This window comes from Aythya marila (genome assembly GCF_965140915.1).
Source record: "Aythya marila genome assembly, chromosome: 1".
Taxonomy (NCBI): domain Eukaryota; kingdom Metazoa; phylum Chordata; class Aves; order Anseriformes; family Anatidae; genus Aythya; species Aythya marila.
The window spans coordinates 2,215,816-2,232,776 of record NC_139042.1 but is presented as its reverse complement, the minus strand read 5'-3'; the positions used below and the strand labels follow the sequence as shown (position 1 = coordinate 2,232,776).

At 47.3% G+C, this 16,961-nt stretch overlaps 1 protein-coding gene across 6 annotated transcripts in view; it reads right to left on the bottom strand.

Annotated features, from left to right (window-relative positions):
- Positions 1–3,915: 3,915 nt before the first annotated feature.
- GDPD5 (glycerophosphodiester phosphodiesterase domain containing 5) overlaps positions 3,916–16,961 on the bottom strand; it is a 159,418-nt gene continuing 146,372 nt past the window's right edge. For all 6 annotated transcript variants that reach the window (XM_082751871.1, XM_082751873.1, XM_082751872.1 and 3 more), the window contains exons 14-16: positions 14,717–14,799; positions 8,092–8,204; positions 3,916–6,781 (exon numbers count right to left, since the gene is read on the bottom strand). In XM_082751871.1, coding sequence (XP_082607997.1) covers positions 6,666–6,781; positions 8,092–8,204; positions 14,717–14,799 — 312 coding nt within the window. In that variant the 3' untranslated portion in view covers positions 3,916–6,665. The remainder of the gene's footprint in view (positions 6,782–8,091; positions 8,205–14,716; positions 14,800–16,961) is intronic.

The following is a 16,961-nucleotide window of genomic DNA, read 5'->3' as shown; positions in this document are numbered from 1 at the left end:
CACCCTGGATTAATCCAAATTCCTTTCCCCAGCTCACAGTCCTCCTGTCTACCCAAGATACAAATCCAGCTCCAAGGAGGGACTGGGTTCCCCCGCTGCCCACGCGCACTCCTCTCCGCATCGCTCTCCATCCGAGCACAGCCCAGCAGCAAGCACTGGGTATTTTGGGGCAAGCTCCCCAGGAAGCCCAACGTTACCTGGCCCACAGGTTGTGTCCTCCAGGTGGGACCTCGTGAAGCCTCAGCGTTCCTCTCGGAGAGCTCCCATCCACTCTGTGGCTCGGCGTGGAGACGGATCCCCTCCGCAAAGCGTGCTCAGCCCTTCTCCAGCAATGCTGGGGGAAGCACAAAAGCCCTGCTTTTATCCTCGCTGCTAAAGAGGAGGGGGATAAATCTGCTTTTGTTTCTCCCGAATGACACGCCGGAGAGCTACAGGGCATTAGCCGTGCAGCTGTCAATAACAGGCAGCCAGGGAGGAGCCAAAACCCAGGGAAAGCCCATGGAGGCTCGGGGAAAATATATCACACCAGGGCTGCTTCGGAGGGCCCAGCCATCTGGAGAGCAAATTGGGGTCCAGGTGGAACGATTCATTTGGAGGAGACTCCATCCCGCTGGAAACCACAATAAAGCTGATAAATAAAATACGGCTCTGCGAGCAAAAAAAGGCACCCATAGCAGGAATGGATTGGGGGAGTTAGGAGCGGCAGTGCCCCTCGTTAATGTGGGATAATTAGGTCCATAAGGATCATGAGAACAGAAGGGAAGGCTTGTCCCAAGTGGCTTTCAGCACGCTCCCCCTCCACCTTAATCCTAGTTGTTGGCTGAATTTGTAAATACTCTCAGCAGGGAGCAAAGCAGCCCTGGGGAGGCCAATATTTGCACCATGAAGTAACCAGCAGCCTGCAGGCTGCCTTCCCTCCCGTGCCCAGCATCACTTTGAACAAGTTGCATTATTTCATAGTAAACAGAAAGGAAATATTTATAACCACCACTCCCTGCACGTTGTTATCCCAGTAAAATCACCTTTCCCTGGAGCACCACCACCATGTGTGCTGGATGGATCCTTTCTGCTCCTCTCCCTTTGCTGGGATGCAAGCTGGCATCCTGCTCGCTCCCAGCATTTGCATATAAATTAGCAGCAACCTGGAAAGGATTGTGGTTTCCCAGCCTGTGCTGTGGGATAAGAAGGTTGGGGAATTTTTGCTCTTGGGACCTTCCACCATGATCGAGTTGGCTGTGCTGGGCCACATCCAGGCATGGATGAAGCTAAAGATGGTTTGGATCTGGGTCATCAGGATGCACAGGCTCTGACCCTGTCCTGTGGGGCACCAAAAACAGATCTCTTGGGGTTTGGATACCCTTCAATGAGGTTATAAAGCTGCCAGTGTTGTGCAGCCATAAAGCATGGGGCTAGGACCCTGTAGCCTGAAAGTGCAGGGGCTGTGAGCTGAGTCCTACTCCACTGTAAAGCCACTTCTTCACATTAAAAACACTCAACCCATGGCATGTGGCCCACAGAAGCCATTAGGCACAAAGCTGTGAGCATTAAAAATAAAATAAGTGTTTGTAGGATCAGGAATTTCGCGAAAAGCTCCGTGTGAATGTGGAGTGAAAGCTTCCTGCAGGAGGAGCAGAGCGACTGTGTCGGGAGAAGAAAGAAATAGGAAGGAGGAGGGATGCAGCTAAGCTAAGAAGAAAACAAGTAGAAAAGAGTGGGAAAGGCAAGTGGAAAAGTAGGAGACAATTTTGGATAAATCAAGTGAGATGTCTCGATGGAGACAGTCACTTAGGACCTGGTCACACCATGGTCTGTACCTTCCCATTGCATGCCCCAGGGATGAAATGAATCCTACCCAGGACAGCTGTCTGTGTGCTCCAGCTTGCCATGGAGAGAGTCAGAACCCTCCCTTCCTGCTCACAGCCAGTTAGCAGAGGTGAAGGGCAGTCACCAGCATCCAGGAGAAGAGAAAAAGCAGGAGGGAGCCATGCAGGTGAGGGGGTAGAGCAGTAAGTGAAGAGGAAGGAGGGCTCAGGAGGAAGAGAGGGAGAAAAAAAAAAGTAACTTAAGGGAAGAAAAAAATAAAGGGAAAGGGAAAGGGAAAGGGAAAGGGAAAGGGAAAGGGAAAGGGAAAGGGAAAGGGAAAGGGAAAGGGAAAGGGAAAGGGAAAGGGAAAGGGAAAGGGAAAGGGAAAGGGAAAGGGAAAAGGAGAAAGAAGAAGAAAGAAGAAGAAAGAAGAAAAAAGAAGAAGAAAGAAGAAGAAAGAAAAAAAGGGGAAGAAAAAAGAAAGAAGAAAAAGGGAAGAAAAAAGGGGAGAAAAGAGGAAAGAGGAAAGAGGAAAGAAGAAAGAAGAAAGAAGAAAAAGAAGAAAGAAGAAAGAAGAAAGAAGAAAGAAGAAAGAAGAAGAAAGAAGGAAGAAGAAAGAAGAAAAGAAAAGGGGAAGAAAAAAGAAAGAAGAAAAAGGGAAGAAAAGAAAAGGGGAAGAAAGAGGAAAGAAGAAAAGAAAAAGGGAAGAAAAGAAAAAAGAAAGAAGAAGAAAGAAAGAGGAAAGAGGAAAGAGGAAAGAGGAAAGAAGAAAGAAGAAAGAAGAAAGAAGAAAGAAGAAAGAAGAAAGAAGAAAGAAGAAAGAAGAAAGAAGAAAGAAGAAAGAAGAAAGAAGAAAGAAGAAAGAAGAAAGAAGAAAGAAGACCCTGTGCCACTGCAGCTGCTCACATCACAGCTGGGCTTTTTGTACCCAGTTTGAACCTCACAAACTCTGAGCCACTGCATCCCATGAAGGTTTTAACAGAGATAGAAGAGGTCCTTCTGATGGCAGATACCCTTGCAGACCTAGGGCATGGTCACAAGGGTATCGCCTCCCAGACCCCAGGGCTGCAGCTCTACCAGCAAATGTGAAGTGCTGGAATGGTTCCCAGATGCTCTGAGAACTATCCCAGCTGTACCCCTAAGCTCTTACAAACGAGGGCAGTTTTAGGAAGAAAGAGTTAAATAGCACAATGTTGGCTGTCCCAAGCCATTCGGGCTTAGAGCCAGCGACCAATCCTCAGCTCTTTTGTTTGAATAACAGAGTCCACGACTCGCATTTTTCTTCCTCCAAGGTTTCAGTATCTCTCCACAGGGTACAGCAGCGACAGCCCCCCATTTTGGATTATTCCATAATGTGGATATCAGTTGTCCACCTGATATATATACCCTGGATACGCCCTGTCCCCTGGGGCTAGATCATTTTTAACACTCAAATGGTATTCCCTGAGCCAGTCAAATCCTCGACACAGTACTGCCTACCCATCACCAACCAATGAGATAGTGCTGTATTTACTTTAATCCCTTTCATCTATCCCTTAAATGCAGCTATTCATGGCCTGGAGAAAACAGCTGCTTAACAAAGAACAATCCCAGGCTGGCCCAGACGAGATCCCCTCCTAACCCAAAGCACCCTCCGCCGTTTGCAGCTGGGAGCAGATCCGGGGGTTAGGAATAAGAAGGAGAGCAAGCACAAAGCAAGCCTTTCCCTTAACATACGCATTTAGCAAACGACTGCTCAGGGTCTTCTCAAGCTGGATCTTGCATCCGGACTGCTGTGTTTAATAAGTGCTAATGGATGTACGAGCCATTTACTCCTCTTTGAACGTGCTCTTGGTTTTTGGCCTCCACAGCACCCTGGGGCAATGACTTGCATAAAGTTTGTTAGAAATAAATTGCTTCCCGTTCGTTTGGCTGACAACTGTGGCTAGATCTCTTATATGGGCGCATCATTGTCCCCACACAGCCACAAGCACCAAGCAATTATTCCAGTTATCATTCAAGATTCAGGCCTGCAGAGTCACTTCTCCACTTGCCTGGTTATCAGCTGCTGTCTCATAAAATCTGGATGGGAGAGAGGATGCAGCACAACTGATCTCAAGAAGGATGGGTCACCAACCCTCCCCCTGCTCCTACCACAAGGTTCCCACCACAACGCATAAAAATGCAGAGCCACGGAGATCAACGCAAGAAGAGCAAGGCACCACCATTTTGCAGAACACACGACAGCACCACAGACTGGCAGGGGAATACTGACAGTTTATTTCACAGAGGATCGCAGAGTTCATTTTGGTCTAGCTCTATTTTCATCAAAAAAGTATCATCCTTTAAAAAAAAAAAAAAAAAAAAAGTAGCAAATCTTCAGGACGATAACGGTAACAGTCAGTGCATCACGCGTAAAGTTCGGGTCTCATCATTAAAAAAATGAATTGTGGAAACAACAACTCTTTGCTGGATTGCCTTTTAACACTTCCAAGCTTTTTAAGCACTTCACTTTTCAATAAAGTCATCTCCAAGGATAAAAACAGAACATGCAGGTGATTATTGACAGGTGCCGAGATTTAACATCTCTCACTTGGCAATGACAATCCACCGGGAATGTTTCAATACAACAACCGCATTAAAGGGAGAAGCAACGTTGTTCTCAAAAGCCTTCAAATCCACCAAAATTTGCAATTCTGGAGGAAAAAAAAAAAAAAAAAAAAACACAACTATGTTTCACAGACTCGAGAGAGTACCATATAGGAGAACAGCATTTGGGGAAGGTAAGAGGGCGCATGGACCATGGGCTTGTTCCACCTACATTCATAAAAAACAGGGTAAATGCAAATAAATTAAACTCAGTTTGTGATGCTTTAGTAGGCATCTCCTAAGCAGCGCAATTCAGATTTTACTTGCATTATAGGAGTATTTTCTTACATTACTTTGACACGCCTTCTTTTCTACAACTAAGATTGCCACTTTCATCCCCATTTCTTACACACTGAACACAAAACTTTGGTGCTTCAGAACACTACTTCCGTAAACTAAAAAAAAAGCAGTTCAGTACTGCCAAAACAAGAACAAACTGCTCAAAGCTGTTTATTGAGGCTTTTTTTCCGGCTTTTCTCTTGGTTTTAGGTGTTGAACATGACGTACATCAGCATCCCCAAACCTCCCTTCTTTTTCTGCAAGGGGACTTCTCCCAGCCGCTGAAGGGCTTTGCAGCCCGGCTCAGCCAGAGCCCAAAGACTGAGCTTTGGCTCCTGTCCCCTCCACGGGAAACGACTTTCATGGTCCTGGCATTTTCAGGGCTTCAAAGGAAGCTCGTGCTCAATGGGATTTCCCACTTTGCACGTTGTGTCGACCGAGATCCAGCGAGGCAGGGAGCAACCCAGCAGCAGAAGGCTGCGGGGACGGAGCCAAGCCCCATTCACACCACCAGCAGCCTTCGGGATGGCTTCAGCTGCCTTGGGAACCAGCTCTGTGTGAACAGCAGTGACCCAAAACCAGGCTCCTCTAGCGAGCTGAGCCTGCCCTTGGGCTGGCTGCGGGCTGTTTCAGGGAGGGGATGAAATGTAACTGCCATCTACTTGGTTTCTGAGCTTTTATTTGCTTAAATCTCTCATCTAGGATTTTGGTTTAAAGCCTTTTGTATTGGAAACACACTGCTGAGAGCTCTCTCTGTTGTCAGCTTGTCAGCATCTGCTGCTGCAAAAAAAAACCACATCACTCCGTTGGAGGACACCAACATGCAGCTTTAGAGATCCTGCTTTTGAAGCAAGGAGGAAAAGTCTCCTTGCAGGAATAAATTACTCTCCTGGGCTGCTTCGCCTTCCAGACTATTTACAACTCCTTCATGCACGGGCATCTGCTTGGCACGGAGGGGCTGACACTGCACCATCACCACCCCTTCTTCCTGCATGGCGAAGCAAGGAGCATCTGCAGACACCACTCGGAGTGGCAGGCACTTTAGCCAGACATGAGGGGTGTTGGTGCCCGTGGCGTTGCTTTTTGCAAGCCATCTGGGCTGCCAACAGAGCCCAACTCATGAAGATAGAAAGAGCAAGGACAAAATCCAAGCATTGCTGCCAGCAGAGGCCAAGCTTCAGCTGCCACACAGGGTTTGCCTTCAGACTACAGCAGAACATCTCAAGGCCATTCTTCGTGAACATCCAGGGTTTGGGGATGGGGGACAGGATGGGGAGAAGGTGCCCAAGTGACTGAGCCAGTGCAGCTCCTTCCCCAGCTCTGAGCTTCAGCAGGGAAGAGCAGTCTCCTCTCCTAGGAAAGCTTCTCTCCTCCAACCAGTTAAATTAGAGCTAAAACTTCATTGCCCAGGAAGGGGGAGAGGAAAGGGAACAAACAAAAAAAAAAAAAAAGAAAGAAAGAAAAAAGAAAAACAAGGAAAACAGAACAAAAGTGACATTTCACAAGAACTTCACAACATACGGTTTAAACAATTCAGCTACACTGTCGCTGCACCGAGGGAAGGAATGGAGCAGGGTGGGGAGAGCTGTCCCAGCTCCCCCCCCGGGACTCAGGCTGTCACATCAAAATTCAAATAACTTCAGCCATAAGGGTAGAGGATTTAATGAACGTGGTATTTCCACTCATGCCCTGGAAAAATTACACCAAAAAAAGACAAAATTCGGATTTTTTTTTTTTTTTTTTTTTTTTTTTTTTTACATATTTACAAAAAACAAAAGCCCCCCCAACCTCGCAACCAGGGAGGTGGAGCAGCCACTGATGGTGGAACGGGAAGGGGCGAGCTGCCCAGCCAGCAGTTCCTTCAAAGTCCCGTCCCATGGCCAGCAGGAGAGCACGGCTCTCGTTGCCGGAGCGAACGTGGGGTTGGCCACCCGTGGGCTTGGGCTGGAAGCCCCTCAGTTCATCCGCAGCTTGGTGTCCCGGTGATCCGTGGGGGTGACCATCTCGTTGGCGTAGCCGTTCTCGGAGCAGAGGGACAGCTCGTCCGTGGTCTCCACGCCGTTGTTGATCTCTGGGGAGGGTAAAGAAGGAGAAGGCATCATCACAGGGGTGCAAAGACCCAGGAGAAAGCTCGTGGTTGAGGGAACAGGCATCGAGCAGCCAGCACGTGAGGTCTGTCTGATCCTACAGGGATTTAATCCCTGGCTTTAGTGACATTGCCACCATTTTAAACCAGTTGTGAATACGATCTGCCCCCAAATTTTGGCTCACCTCTAAATTTCAGACCCTGAGTGTCCTGTCAATATCAGAAGCAAAACTGGAACCCCCATATATAAGTGATGCTATGCCACAGACGGAATTACTTGCCTTTGGAGATGAGGATGCAAGATACTCAAACTTAATCCCTACCCCAGCCACTCTTCTAGAACTGGGGAGACTCCAGTAGTCACTGGTTTCACTGGGAAAACCGTGCCCCCATCAATGTTCTAATAGTTAAACTCCAACCCTAAGCAAAACCATTTGTTTCAGAGGCACAAATCCTTAAAACACAACCCCTACCTCACAGGGTGGTTTGTGTCGAAGACAGTTTATGTCTAGAAAATAGTGGAAATAGTTAATTTTGCTATGACCCACTGCTTTCTCACTCTGGTTTCCCTGGATTTATTCCCCATTTTGACTGTTTCTGGTGGGTAGAATCAGGCTTGCCGTGCCCACAATAAGTTCTTTGAAGCAAGAGTTGTCTTTTTGGCTGTGTGTGTGTGCATCCAGGACAATAAACCCTGATCCCTGCTGGAGGTCTCTAGCCCCTGATACGAGGAATGAACACCAACAACAGAGCTCCAGGGGCAATTTATATTCACATCCCTTCTAATGTGAGCTCTCCAGCTTCACGTGCCAACTTTAATCTTTTAAAGCTAAACATTTCTTTCTTTGTACACATTTTTGAGATCTTTCTTGGAGGCTGGATCATTGAGAGGAAGCCAGCATACACTAACACAGAAAGGCTGGGAGGATGACAGGGATCCAGGTCTACCTCAAACTCGTCACCATTATCTGCAGCAACTCACAGCACTGCTTTAATTTACAGTTTTGACACTGTTGGCAATTAAGAGAGGAGATGTGAGACAGCGTAAGACAGCTGCATAGCACAGCTTGGGAAGTTAAAAGCAGGATTTATGAGCAAATCGGTGCTCAGGCCTGGAACATTTTGGGATGGGTGAGGCAGGACCACGTCCCACAAGTGGTTCAGTGCAGCTGGATCGGTCCAGCTGCCCTGTCCCAGCTGTGGGAGATGACACCCATATCAAAACCATCTCTCCTCCAACAGGTAGCAGCTGTAGGATGGAGCGAATAGCTTCGTGCGACCGGCCCCATTCATACCCGAGAAGATCAGCTTCTCCTTCATGATCTTGACATCCCGGCTGGACCGGCGGACAGCAGCACTGAGCATGATCTGCTCCGGGTTGTAGGTCCTGATGCTTCCTAAACGCCACCTGCAAGAGAAGAAGGGGTTATCAGGGGCTGGAGTCCTCAGCCCCAGGAGCGTCCTCTCCAAGCAAGTGGCCACCAACACTGGGGAGACCAAGTCCCAAAGACCCTCATGCCTTCCTGCCCTGGTGCCTACACAACCCCGCATGATAGGAAGATGTTTGGAGATGAGTGTGTTATCTCAGGGAGGGTACAGACATAAAAACTGGTCATCTCTAACCACCTTGAGCATCCTAATTGCATTAATTTCACCGAGGACCACATCAGATACCCAACTGCCCTGTAGGGGTGAACTATTTTGATTCTTAGGGTTGGAAATAGGGAACAGAGACCAAGCCAAGTAAAGAAACCAGAACCTTTTCCTCACTATGTGGCACCCTCACGCTTGTAGGAGAAGAGAGCTCAAAGTCAAATAAACGTCTCAAGCCTGAGACATCACCATGAGATTCTCTAAAGGGAACTCAAAGCAGTCTCAACACGGGTTGCTGTCACATATGATGCCTCTGATCATAATTTCTCCCAGAGCACTTGCCTCTCCCCAAATGCCAGGTCTTTGCTTACAGGCTTTTACCCAAAACGCAGACTTCTTATAAAACCAAAACTTCATGAATACAATGAGGCTGATGGGAACCTGGCTCCCCTTTAAGGTCAGCCAGGCTTTTATTCTAATTACTGAATGCATGTAAATAAACTGACTGATGCTAGTAATTGCAATTGCAGCAAGCGATTGCAGCACGGCCAAGTCATAGGATTTTCCTTTTAAACCTCTTTTTCATCCTGGGAGCTTCCCTGGATCACAGAACCTCAGCTGCAGAGCTGCTGGCATTAAGAGAGAAAGGCAGGCTACTGCAAATAGGGGAAAAGCAGGGCTTGGTGGGCTTTCCTGGCCCCAAACCCACCAATTCTCCCTATCTCCTGCCCAGAGAGGAAGGCTTTCAGTTATTCCCGTTCTCCCTGCCAGAACCAGGGATGTAACAAAGCTATTTGATGGAAAAACAGCAGAGATTTACGGTGGTTTATGGGGTTTCTGATCTTCTGGCACCATCTAGTGGCTTACCCACACAAGAGAATGTAATTTTTCTGGTTTGGGGTGACAGCTGCCTTCTCTTAAATGCATAACCTCCTCCCCATTCCGGGGGCAGAAAACCTGAGGAACACCCCCCAAATCTCAGCCCAACAAAGCAACACCCACAGATGAGGTTCTGCAGCTCTTCCAAACCCAGCTGGTGCTCACTCCCTCTGTTTTCCCTCTTTTTCCCAAATCTCAGCAGGTGACTGTCAAGCTATAACTGAGGTACAGATGAAGGTGGCTGCTGGGATGGCAACACTGCACCACGCACGGGCCCATGGACAGAAGCAACATAGAAGCATGCAGTGGAGAAGACATTAAAGCATTAAAAAATTAAAACATTTTTCTTTTTCATCTAAGCTGAGCTGCTCTAACTTAGAAGACGATCATTTCTGCCCTTAATGTCCCACATAGGCAGATCCTAGAATCAATACGTGCACAGGATCTCACAGGATAAGACATTCCACAATCAAACCAAAACATTGCTGTACGTCTTCTCCATGCCCACAACAGCCTAATGATGAAAATCCTGATGCATTGCATGGCCAAGAGGCACAACCATCTCTTGCCCCCAGATCCTAAACATCCCATGGAGGGCGTGGGCCATTTTGGGGCCTGGACAGCCCAGCCTCAAAGGGCTGCAGGGTCCTTTTCTGAAACCTCTTGCCAAGAAGAAAGACTACTGCCCTCTGCTCCCCATCTCACGTGGTGGCTGTGGTCAGACCCAGGCCAGCTAAACGTGCACGAGGGGCCTGTAACTCTTGCAGGAGTGCACTGCTCTGCTTGAATAAGCTAAGAAGGTTTCAAACTGAGTTTTCCATCCATATAACCTAAAGGCTCTGTCAACAAATCTTTCATCTCTTAGCCCCAACAAGGATATCCCAACTCAGGCTCTCCAACAGCTCTTGCACCACTTCTCTGGGCAATGTCTTTGCAACCTGAGCTGGAACAGAGGGAACCCAGGAATCCCAAGTCCTCACTCCCAAAATCCGAGGGCCTTTTACTGGGCTAGTAGAGGGTGACAGCAGATCCAGCCAGGATTTCTTGGGCATCCAGGTGAGAATTTCAGTGCTGGGTAAGAGGAGCAGCTCACAGCAGGGATGTGTTTTCAAATGGGACCCACCCAAGACACAACACCAAAACCAGCCCAAATTTGCAGGGGTCATGCAATTACTCTTTTAGCTTCTGCATGGGACCACTGGCAGCTACAACAGTAAGCCAAGTTTTCAGCAGCCACCCCCATTTTTTACAAAAATGGCTTAGCAGAGAAGCCATCAGCATTTAACCGTGATGCAATTCCAGCTACACCATATGAAACACTTGCTGCTGTGCTCAGTAGAGTTGGGATGCCAGAAAGCTTGTTTAATAGAAAATAACACCTCTCCTACCCCCTTGGACTCTGTTGTGATCGGCCACAGTTAGGACAGCAGTGTGCAAAAAGGGCAGCCCAGAGAGGGGCTCGTTGTGCCAGCCAGACTGCAGGGAGGTCTTGTTCTGGGAGGTTGGCAACAAAGCAGACCAGACGGACACGGGGTGGGAACAGACTAAAAAATACTGGGACAACAACACAGAGACAGCACACAGAGTGTTAGGGCCACCACTGGGGCCGTTGGGTTGGAGGAGAAATGGCAGGGGAAGGAGATGGGAAATGGCAGACTGTGAGGAAAATAGAGGTGATTGGTGCCAAGGTGATAAAATGGAAGGGAGCAAAGAGCCAAGCCAGCCACAACTGCACATCCCCGTCCTGCTACAGCTCTTCTCTAAAGCCTGCCCCACTCCTCCATGCCTCTCTCCTCTCCCTACCCCCGTGAAAAAAGCAACGGGGAGGTGGCAGGAGGCAAACACCCAACCTCCCTGCACCGCTGGAGGGCTCAGCCTGGCCCCATCTCAGGGAGGTGACGCGAGGACACAATGCCGCAAGTCCAAGGTACCTCGAGGAGCAGGCAATGCTTCCAGGTGGCCAACCCCAAACCCCAAGGCAGTGGGTGGGCAGGGGAAGAGGGGAGGGCTAAGCACACCTAGGGAGTAGCCAGCCCTCAGAAATACAACCCCATGGCACAAAGCGGAAGGAATGGAGAAGGTAACGCGTGAAGAGTTTGGTCCGAGGACGGACGTGGTAAAGGCTTTACTGCAGAAAGGCGGCAGCGCTTCCCTCCAGTGGGATAAAAACTACTGGGGAGAAAACAGCCAATGCAAGGAGAAATCTGGGTGTCCAACTGATGGCACTTCAACATCCCAGGCTCATCCCATTCCTGGCTGCAGCACTATTTTCATTTTCATACTGTATTTCTTCCAGTTTCATAGTGGTGTGGCTGGGAAGAGACTCAATGAGTACAGCAATTGCTGAGCCAAATCTTGTCAGATATTAGCCCTATTCATTCATTTCCAGGGCTGGAGAAGTGATACTTCATATAAGTTTTACTTTTTCCTCTATAGAGTTGGCCAACTTAGAAGAGGTTTGTCTTAAAAACCTCTGGTAAATGCAGAAAGAAGGGAGATATTTTGCAGTGAGATTAATTCCATGGAGAAAGCACTGTCTCCACTGGGAATTTCCCAGTTTCAACACACCGCAGGAGCTCAGAATCAGGGTTGTTTTAAAAGGCAGTGATTTGGATCACCGTAACAAAAGGTCAGATTGCCTTCAAAACATCCACCAGCTTCAGCATCAGGCTCCTGTGGTGCTCATGGCTATGGACCATGCAAAGTTCAGACCCTTGTGGTCCCCCTCTGAAGCCAGATGTTTGAAAGCATCCCGAAAAAGCTGTGCCCTGCACTGTCCTTCTGCAGTGAAGCCATAGCAGAGAGGGAGAAAGAAAGAGAGAAAGGAAGGTTGAATGAAAAAGAGAAAGAGGAAGAAAGCACCAGAATTACCTGATCATGTGATAGCTGTGAGATGCCAGAATGCAGCAGAGAGAAAGAGGAGGAACATGCACAACAGTCAGAGCAGTAAGAAAATAAACAAGGCAAAGAGGCAAAAGAGATTGGTTAGAAGTCATCACGCTCGGTATTTCCCCCTCTGGAGAGGCTGCCAGGATCCGGTCACCAGAGCTGAAGCAGAAGAGCAGGAGCAACCCCTGCCCGTGGCTACGGAGGAGAGAGAAGCCATGCGGAGAGGAGACGACGAGCACATCGAAGCAGTGCCTCTGTTCCCACCCACCCCCTCGTCCCTCACGTGAAGGAAGCGGCTCCATTTTGCCCCAAAAAGAGGGCTTCAGAAAACCAAACTCAACCACACCACGACATATTGGAGGCCAAACGTCGAGCCCTGCTTCTTGGAGCTGAGCCACGTCAGCAGGTAGCTGGGTAGTTCTGCTGCAGCTTAGTTTTGGTTTATCCTCCGTGCTGCTACCCATTCGTCTGCGTGGTGGAGAAGCCGTGAACAGCAGGGAGATGGGGGTCTCCTAGCCGGGATGCACAAAGCAGGAGCTCTCAAAAGAGCAAGCCTTGCTGTAGAAAATGCAATTTCTGGTACTAGAGTTTCTCCCTGATTCTGCTAACTTGGGGTTGGGTTGTCCCAAGGCAGAGATCCAACAGAAGACATTTGACCCTCGCCATATTAATCCTTCCATCCTTTACCCTGCTTCCTCTCACCCTACTCCTTCAAACCATCTCCAAGCTGGGAGAAATTCAACTTGTGAAGAGAGGAAGAGTCCAGATATTGCAGTGTCCATATAGTTGGGACTTCTGCTCTCCAAGCATGCATCAGCTCACTCTGCTCTGGGACCTACAGCTTACATTCAGCAGTATGACTCAGTCTAATTTCTTCAGCCGTGGCCTTCTGATTCAGAAAGCCTGCTAAAACCAGCTTTGGGAGATGATGCAAAAGACTTCAAGTGTCTTATTGCCTTGGCCTTTGAATTCTGCTCTTGAGAGAGGAGCATTGAGAGACGTCAGACCCTGCCTTTCTGTAACTGGCAGAGAAATACAGGGCCTGAAGAGTAGGGAAATCTCTCATTAAACCAGCTGATGAATCTGAAGGGGGGGAGAAAGCTTCCAGACAACGCAGCCACACTGCCCTTCTGGAGGAAAGGTTTAAATGGCCGCAATTTGAATCACCATCATTCTTAGCAAAATTATAAACACATTGGCAAATCTCATTTGGGTCATTGGTTTCATTAAGTGTTGGTAAATCTAATTGGAGAAGAGGGTTCTGTATCTGTTTCTCATTCTATCTTCCTGTGCTGGAATCGGTGACTGGTCTGGGACTGTGCAAGTCACGAATTTAGAGGGACAATTATCACCAGAGCCGACATATGGCCTGAAGTCAAACCCATAGCAGGTGCTGGCAGGAGCAATAGCCTGCTGTAGCATGGCAAAACTACCCAGGTAATTATCTACCCTGGGGAGGGAAAGGGATTGCTGCAGGCAGATGATCTGGGACGATGCGACAGCAAATCACCAGCTCATAAGGCTGAAGGAAATGAAATTGCTACTCCTGACACAAAGGCATTTCGGAGCTCAAGAGGGAAGGAAAGCGTAAGCCCCTTGATGTCTCTAGGACAGTAGTTTGTGCATGCTAAAGCAGATGAGATTATAAAGCTGAGGGAAGAGAGGGGTGCAATTTCAAAATGACACATTTTCCCAGGAGAAGGCTGCTGTTCTCGCCGGAGGGAGCACATCTCCCCCCTCCTGAGCTCGCATTTTCCCAGAGAGGGTTATTACACTGTCATCACTGACAGCGAAAATGCCTCCTAGGAGAAAAGGCTCATCACCGGGAGGAGACCATGGTTTCCTCCCTTATAATCAAGAGGAGGGTAGTTTGGCCAGCTCTGCCATTAGCAAGTTGATTTATCTCCTACTGACTTATCAGTGTCTTAGCTAGCCCTGCTCCTGGGCTCTATGCTCTGAAAACGTTTTGTTTTCAGTGACCTGGGCTGACGAGAGGCTTCTGCCATGCACTCATTGCTCCCCGTTTTCTTTGAAAAATGGAAGAATTTTCTCAAAGCATCAGGCTAAGCAACTGATTTGATCTGTTCAGTCATAACAGCTTTGCATCACTTAATACATTGCTTTAAAACGTTTCCATTTCTTCATCAAGTGGAAACCAAATAAATTAAGAAAATCTAAAAAAAAGCCTACATTATAAAAACTGTGGAATCTCATAATATTCTCTTTTTTCTTTAAAGCATTTAAATCCATTTCCCCAGAAAACATTTACGGTTTCTCTACCACACGCATTTATGAGAGGAGCGAGGAGTCTGTCACTCCTACTGTGAGATGTCTCACTCTTCTTAAAAACAGTGACTTCACCCAATTCAGTGTCATCACAGGAGTGGAATGACTTATTGTTTGCAGTCTTTGTAGGAAGTTTCAATAAACAGTTTTCCTGCATTTGCAATCCAAGTGCCTGAGGAGCACTGCAGCCCTCTCTTCCATCTCCACCCCACGCTCTCAATGAAAGCACACTCCACAAATACACGAGAGTTGAGCCATAACAATGCTACTTACTTCTGGAATATAAAAACTCCTACAATTATGATAAATGAAATGAGATCAGAAGTGATCCAGATTAAGCGGTACTCGTCTGGAGGCTGGAAGACAAAAAAAAAAACAGGAGCAGATCTGAAAGTTTGGCATAATCACACGGAGACCACACGTTGCTAAAGTTACCACCAGGGCGGAAAGAAGAGCACAGAGATGAAGGAGTCACGTATAAATCACAAAGTTTATGACATTTCTAATGTTTGCCTATGACCCAAAGTGATGTTATCAGGAAGAATCACAAAAAGGAACAATTTTAATCTCTGCCTCTTTTCACGTGCTGATGTGTTCTCAGAGCTTTGTGGGCTGGAGTTGAGTTTCCTATCTCAGCTGTACCCCTAGGTGAGGTAAGAGGCCAACAAACTTCTGCTTTGCCAGACCAAGCCTGAACAACATGGCTCCAACCAGGATGCTGGTTTCTTACCAGACAGATCCATCACAACCATCATTAACACATACAAGTAATGTTTCATTAGAGGAATAAAATACATAATGCAAAAAGAGGAGCTCATGCAACAGTAGGGTGACATGGGCAACATCAATTGGGAGCCATCAGCTCTGCTGCCTCCATCTCCCAGCAGAGAACAACTTGATTTCTGGTCACTACCTCTTTATGTGTCTCGAGTAACCCTGTGAAAATGTACTGCAGAGCTGGTAGGGCAAAGCTTTAATTAGCCAAAGCTTCTGATGGAGATTTAATCCTTGTGTTTCCCAGCTTAATTACAGAAAGGTGACATTTGGCAGGGTGTAGACATTGCACGAAGATCTCTCTGTAATGTTACATTTGCTGCATTTGCTAAAACAACAGATGCAAAATTGATATTTCACATTTTCTTGGCAGAAGAATGCCATTATAATTGTTTTGAAGGAAAACTCAGGAGTCTTCTAGGTTAGAAGAAAACCTACGCATTTAAATTTTTAATTTATCCAAGCAACAGCATTTCACGACTGAAGATACAAACATCAGGTTATTTTGTGGGTCAAAGGTTAGATGATATATCCCAAGCAATTTGTAGACATGACTTTCTGGGCAAACTCTAGGACCCTATGTTGATGATTTAAAAAGTAAAATAAAAATAAAAATCTGCAATACCTGTAAAGTCCTGCAGAAGGCTCACAGCTAGCAGGATTTGATACCAAAACAAGGTTTTATGAGCAGGTTTATTGAAATTGGAATTTCAATATGGTCAAAAACAGAAAAGTGGTGTTTTTTGATTTTCTTTTTTTTTTTTTAATTTACTTACTTTTATTGTTTAAAGACATGCACTCAAGACATGCTCTCACCTCTTTAGAGGGGAGCATGGGCCAGCAGACATCTATCATGCAGAGACAACTCATTGTGCTGCCTCATCCACACTAAGATCTGCTCAGGAATTTTCTGTGTCACCCACAGTTGACAATTTTGGGGCAGGACTCTTCCTTTGGGGTCCATATATTTAATTTTTTTTTTAAATAGTCTTTACTCGGCTTAAGACCTATTCCTGAAACCCTCCCATTTGCAACCCTTCAAAATCTTCATCAATTCAGCGTAACCAGCCAGAGGGCAGCTCAAATCTGAGGGAGAATCCCCAAAAAAGCAGGGAGTGCCACCCTACTGGGCACCCACTTTGAGAATATCGAGCTGGGGTCTGAACCCCAGGCTTGAGCTTTTCAAACGCCTCCTCTACAGCATGTCAGAGGATTTAGGGGTATGTGCTCACAGCAGAGGGCTCACTTGGAAATCCAGCAAATGGCAGAGCCCTTTGAGGAGGGCTCCAGCTACACCAGCTGCATTTCATCTCTGACAATGAGGCTTTTGCAGCAAAAAGCTGCCAGTGATGTGCTCACAGCTCCTGCCAGCTGTAGCAGAGGACAGATGTTTGCCGCAGCAGCATTCAGACAATGATAATCTCTTCTTCCAGCAGCCTCAGACTGGTGACCTTTTTCAATTTTCCAGCGCACACCAGTGTGAATTTGTGTAGTCAGACACAAGCAGAAGGTTAAGCTAAGGCTAAGGACACTGTGCACAGATGTTCATAATCTTAAGCTCCTACCTCCCACTAAAGATGTGGATAACTCACTAAAGCCTGTTAACTTCTTCTTGTGCTCATCTTACCTCCCTTTTCCCAAGGGATCTGCCAGAACAGTGGGCAAAACAGCTGTCTCCTGTCCTACCCCCATCAGGATCTGTTATCAAAAAAAGAGCCCCATCGCATGCATGTATGCCTCCATA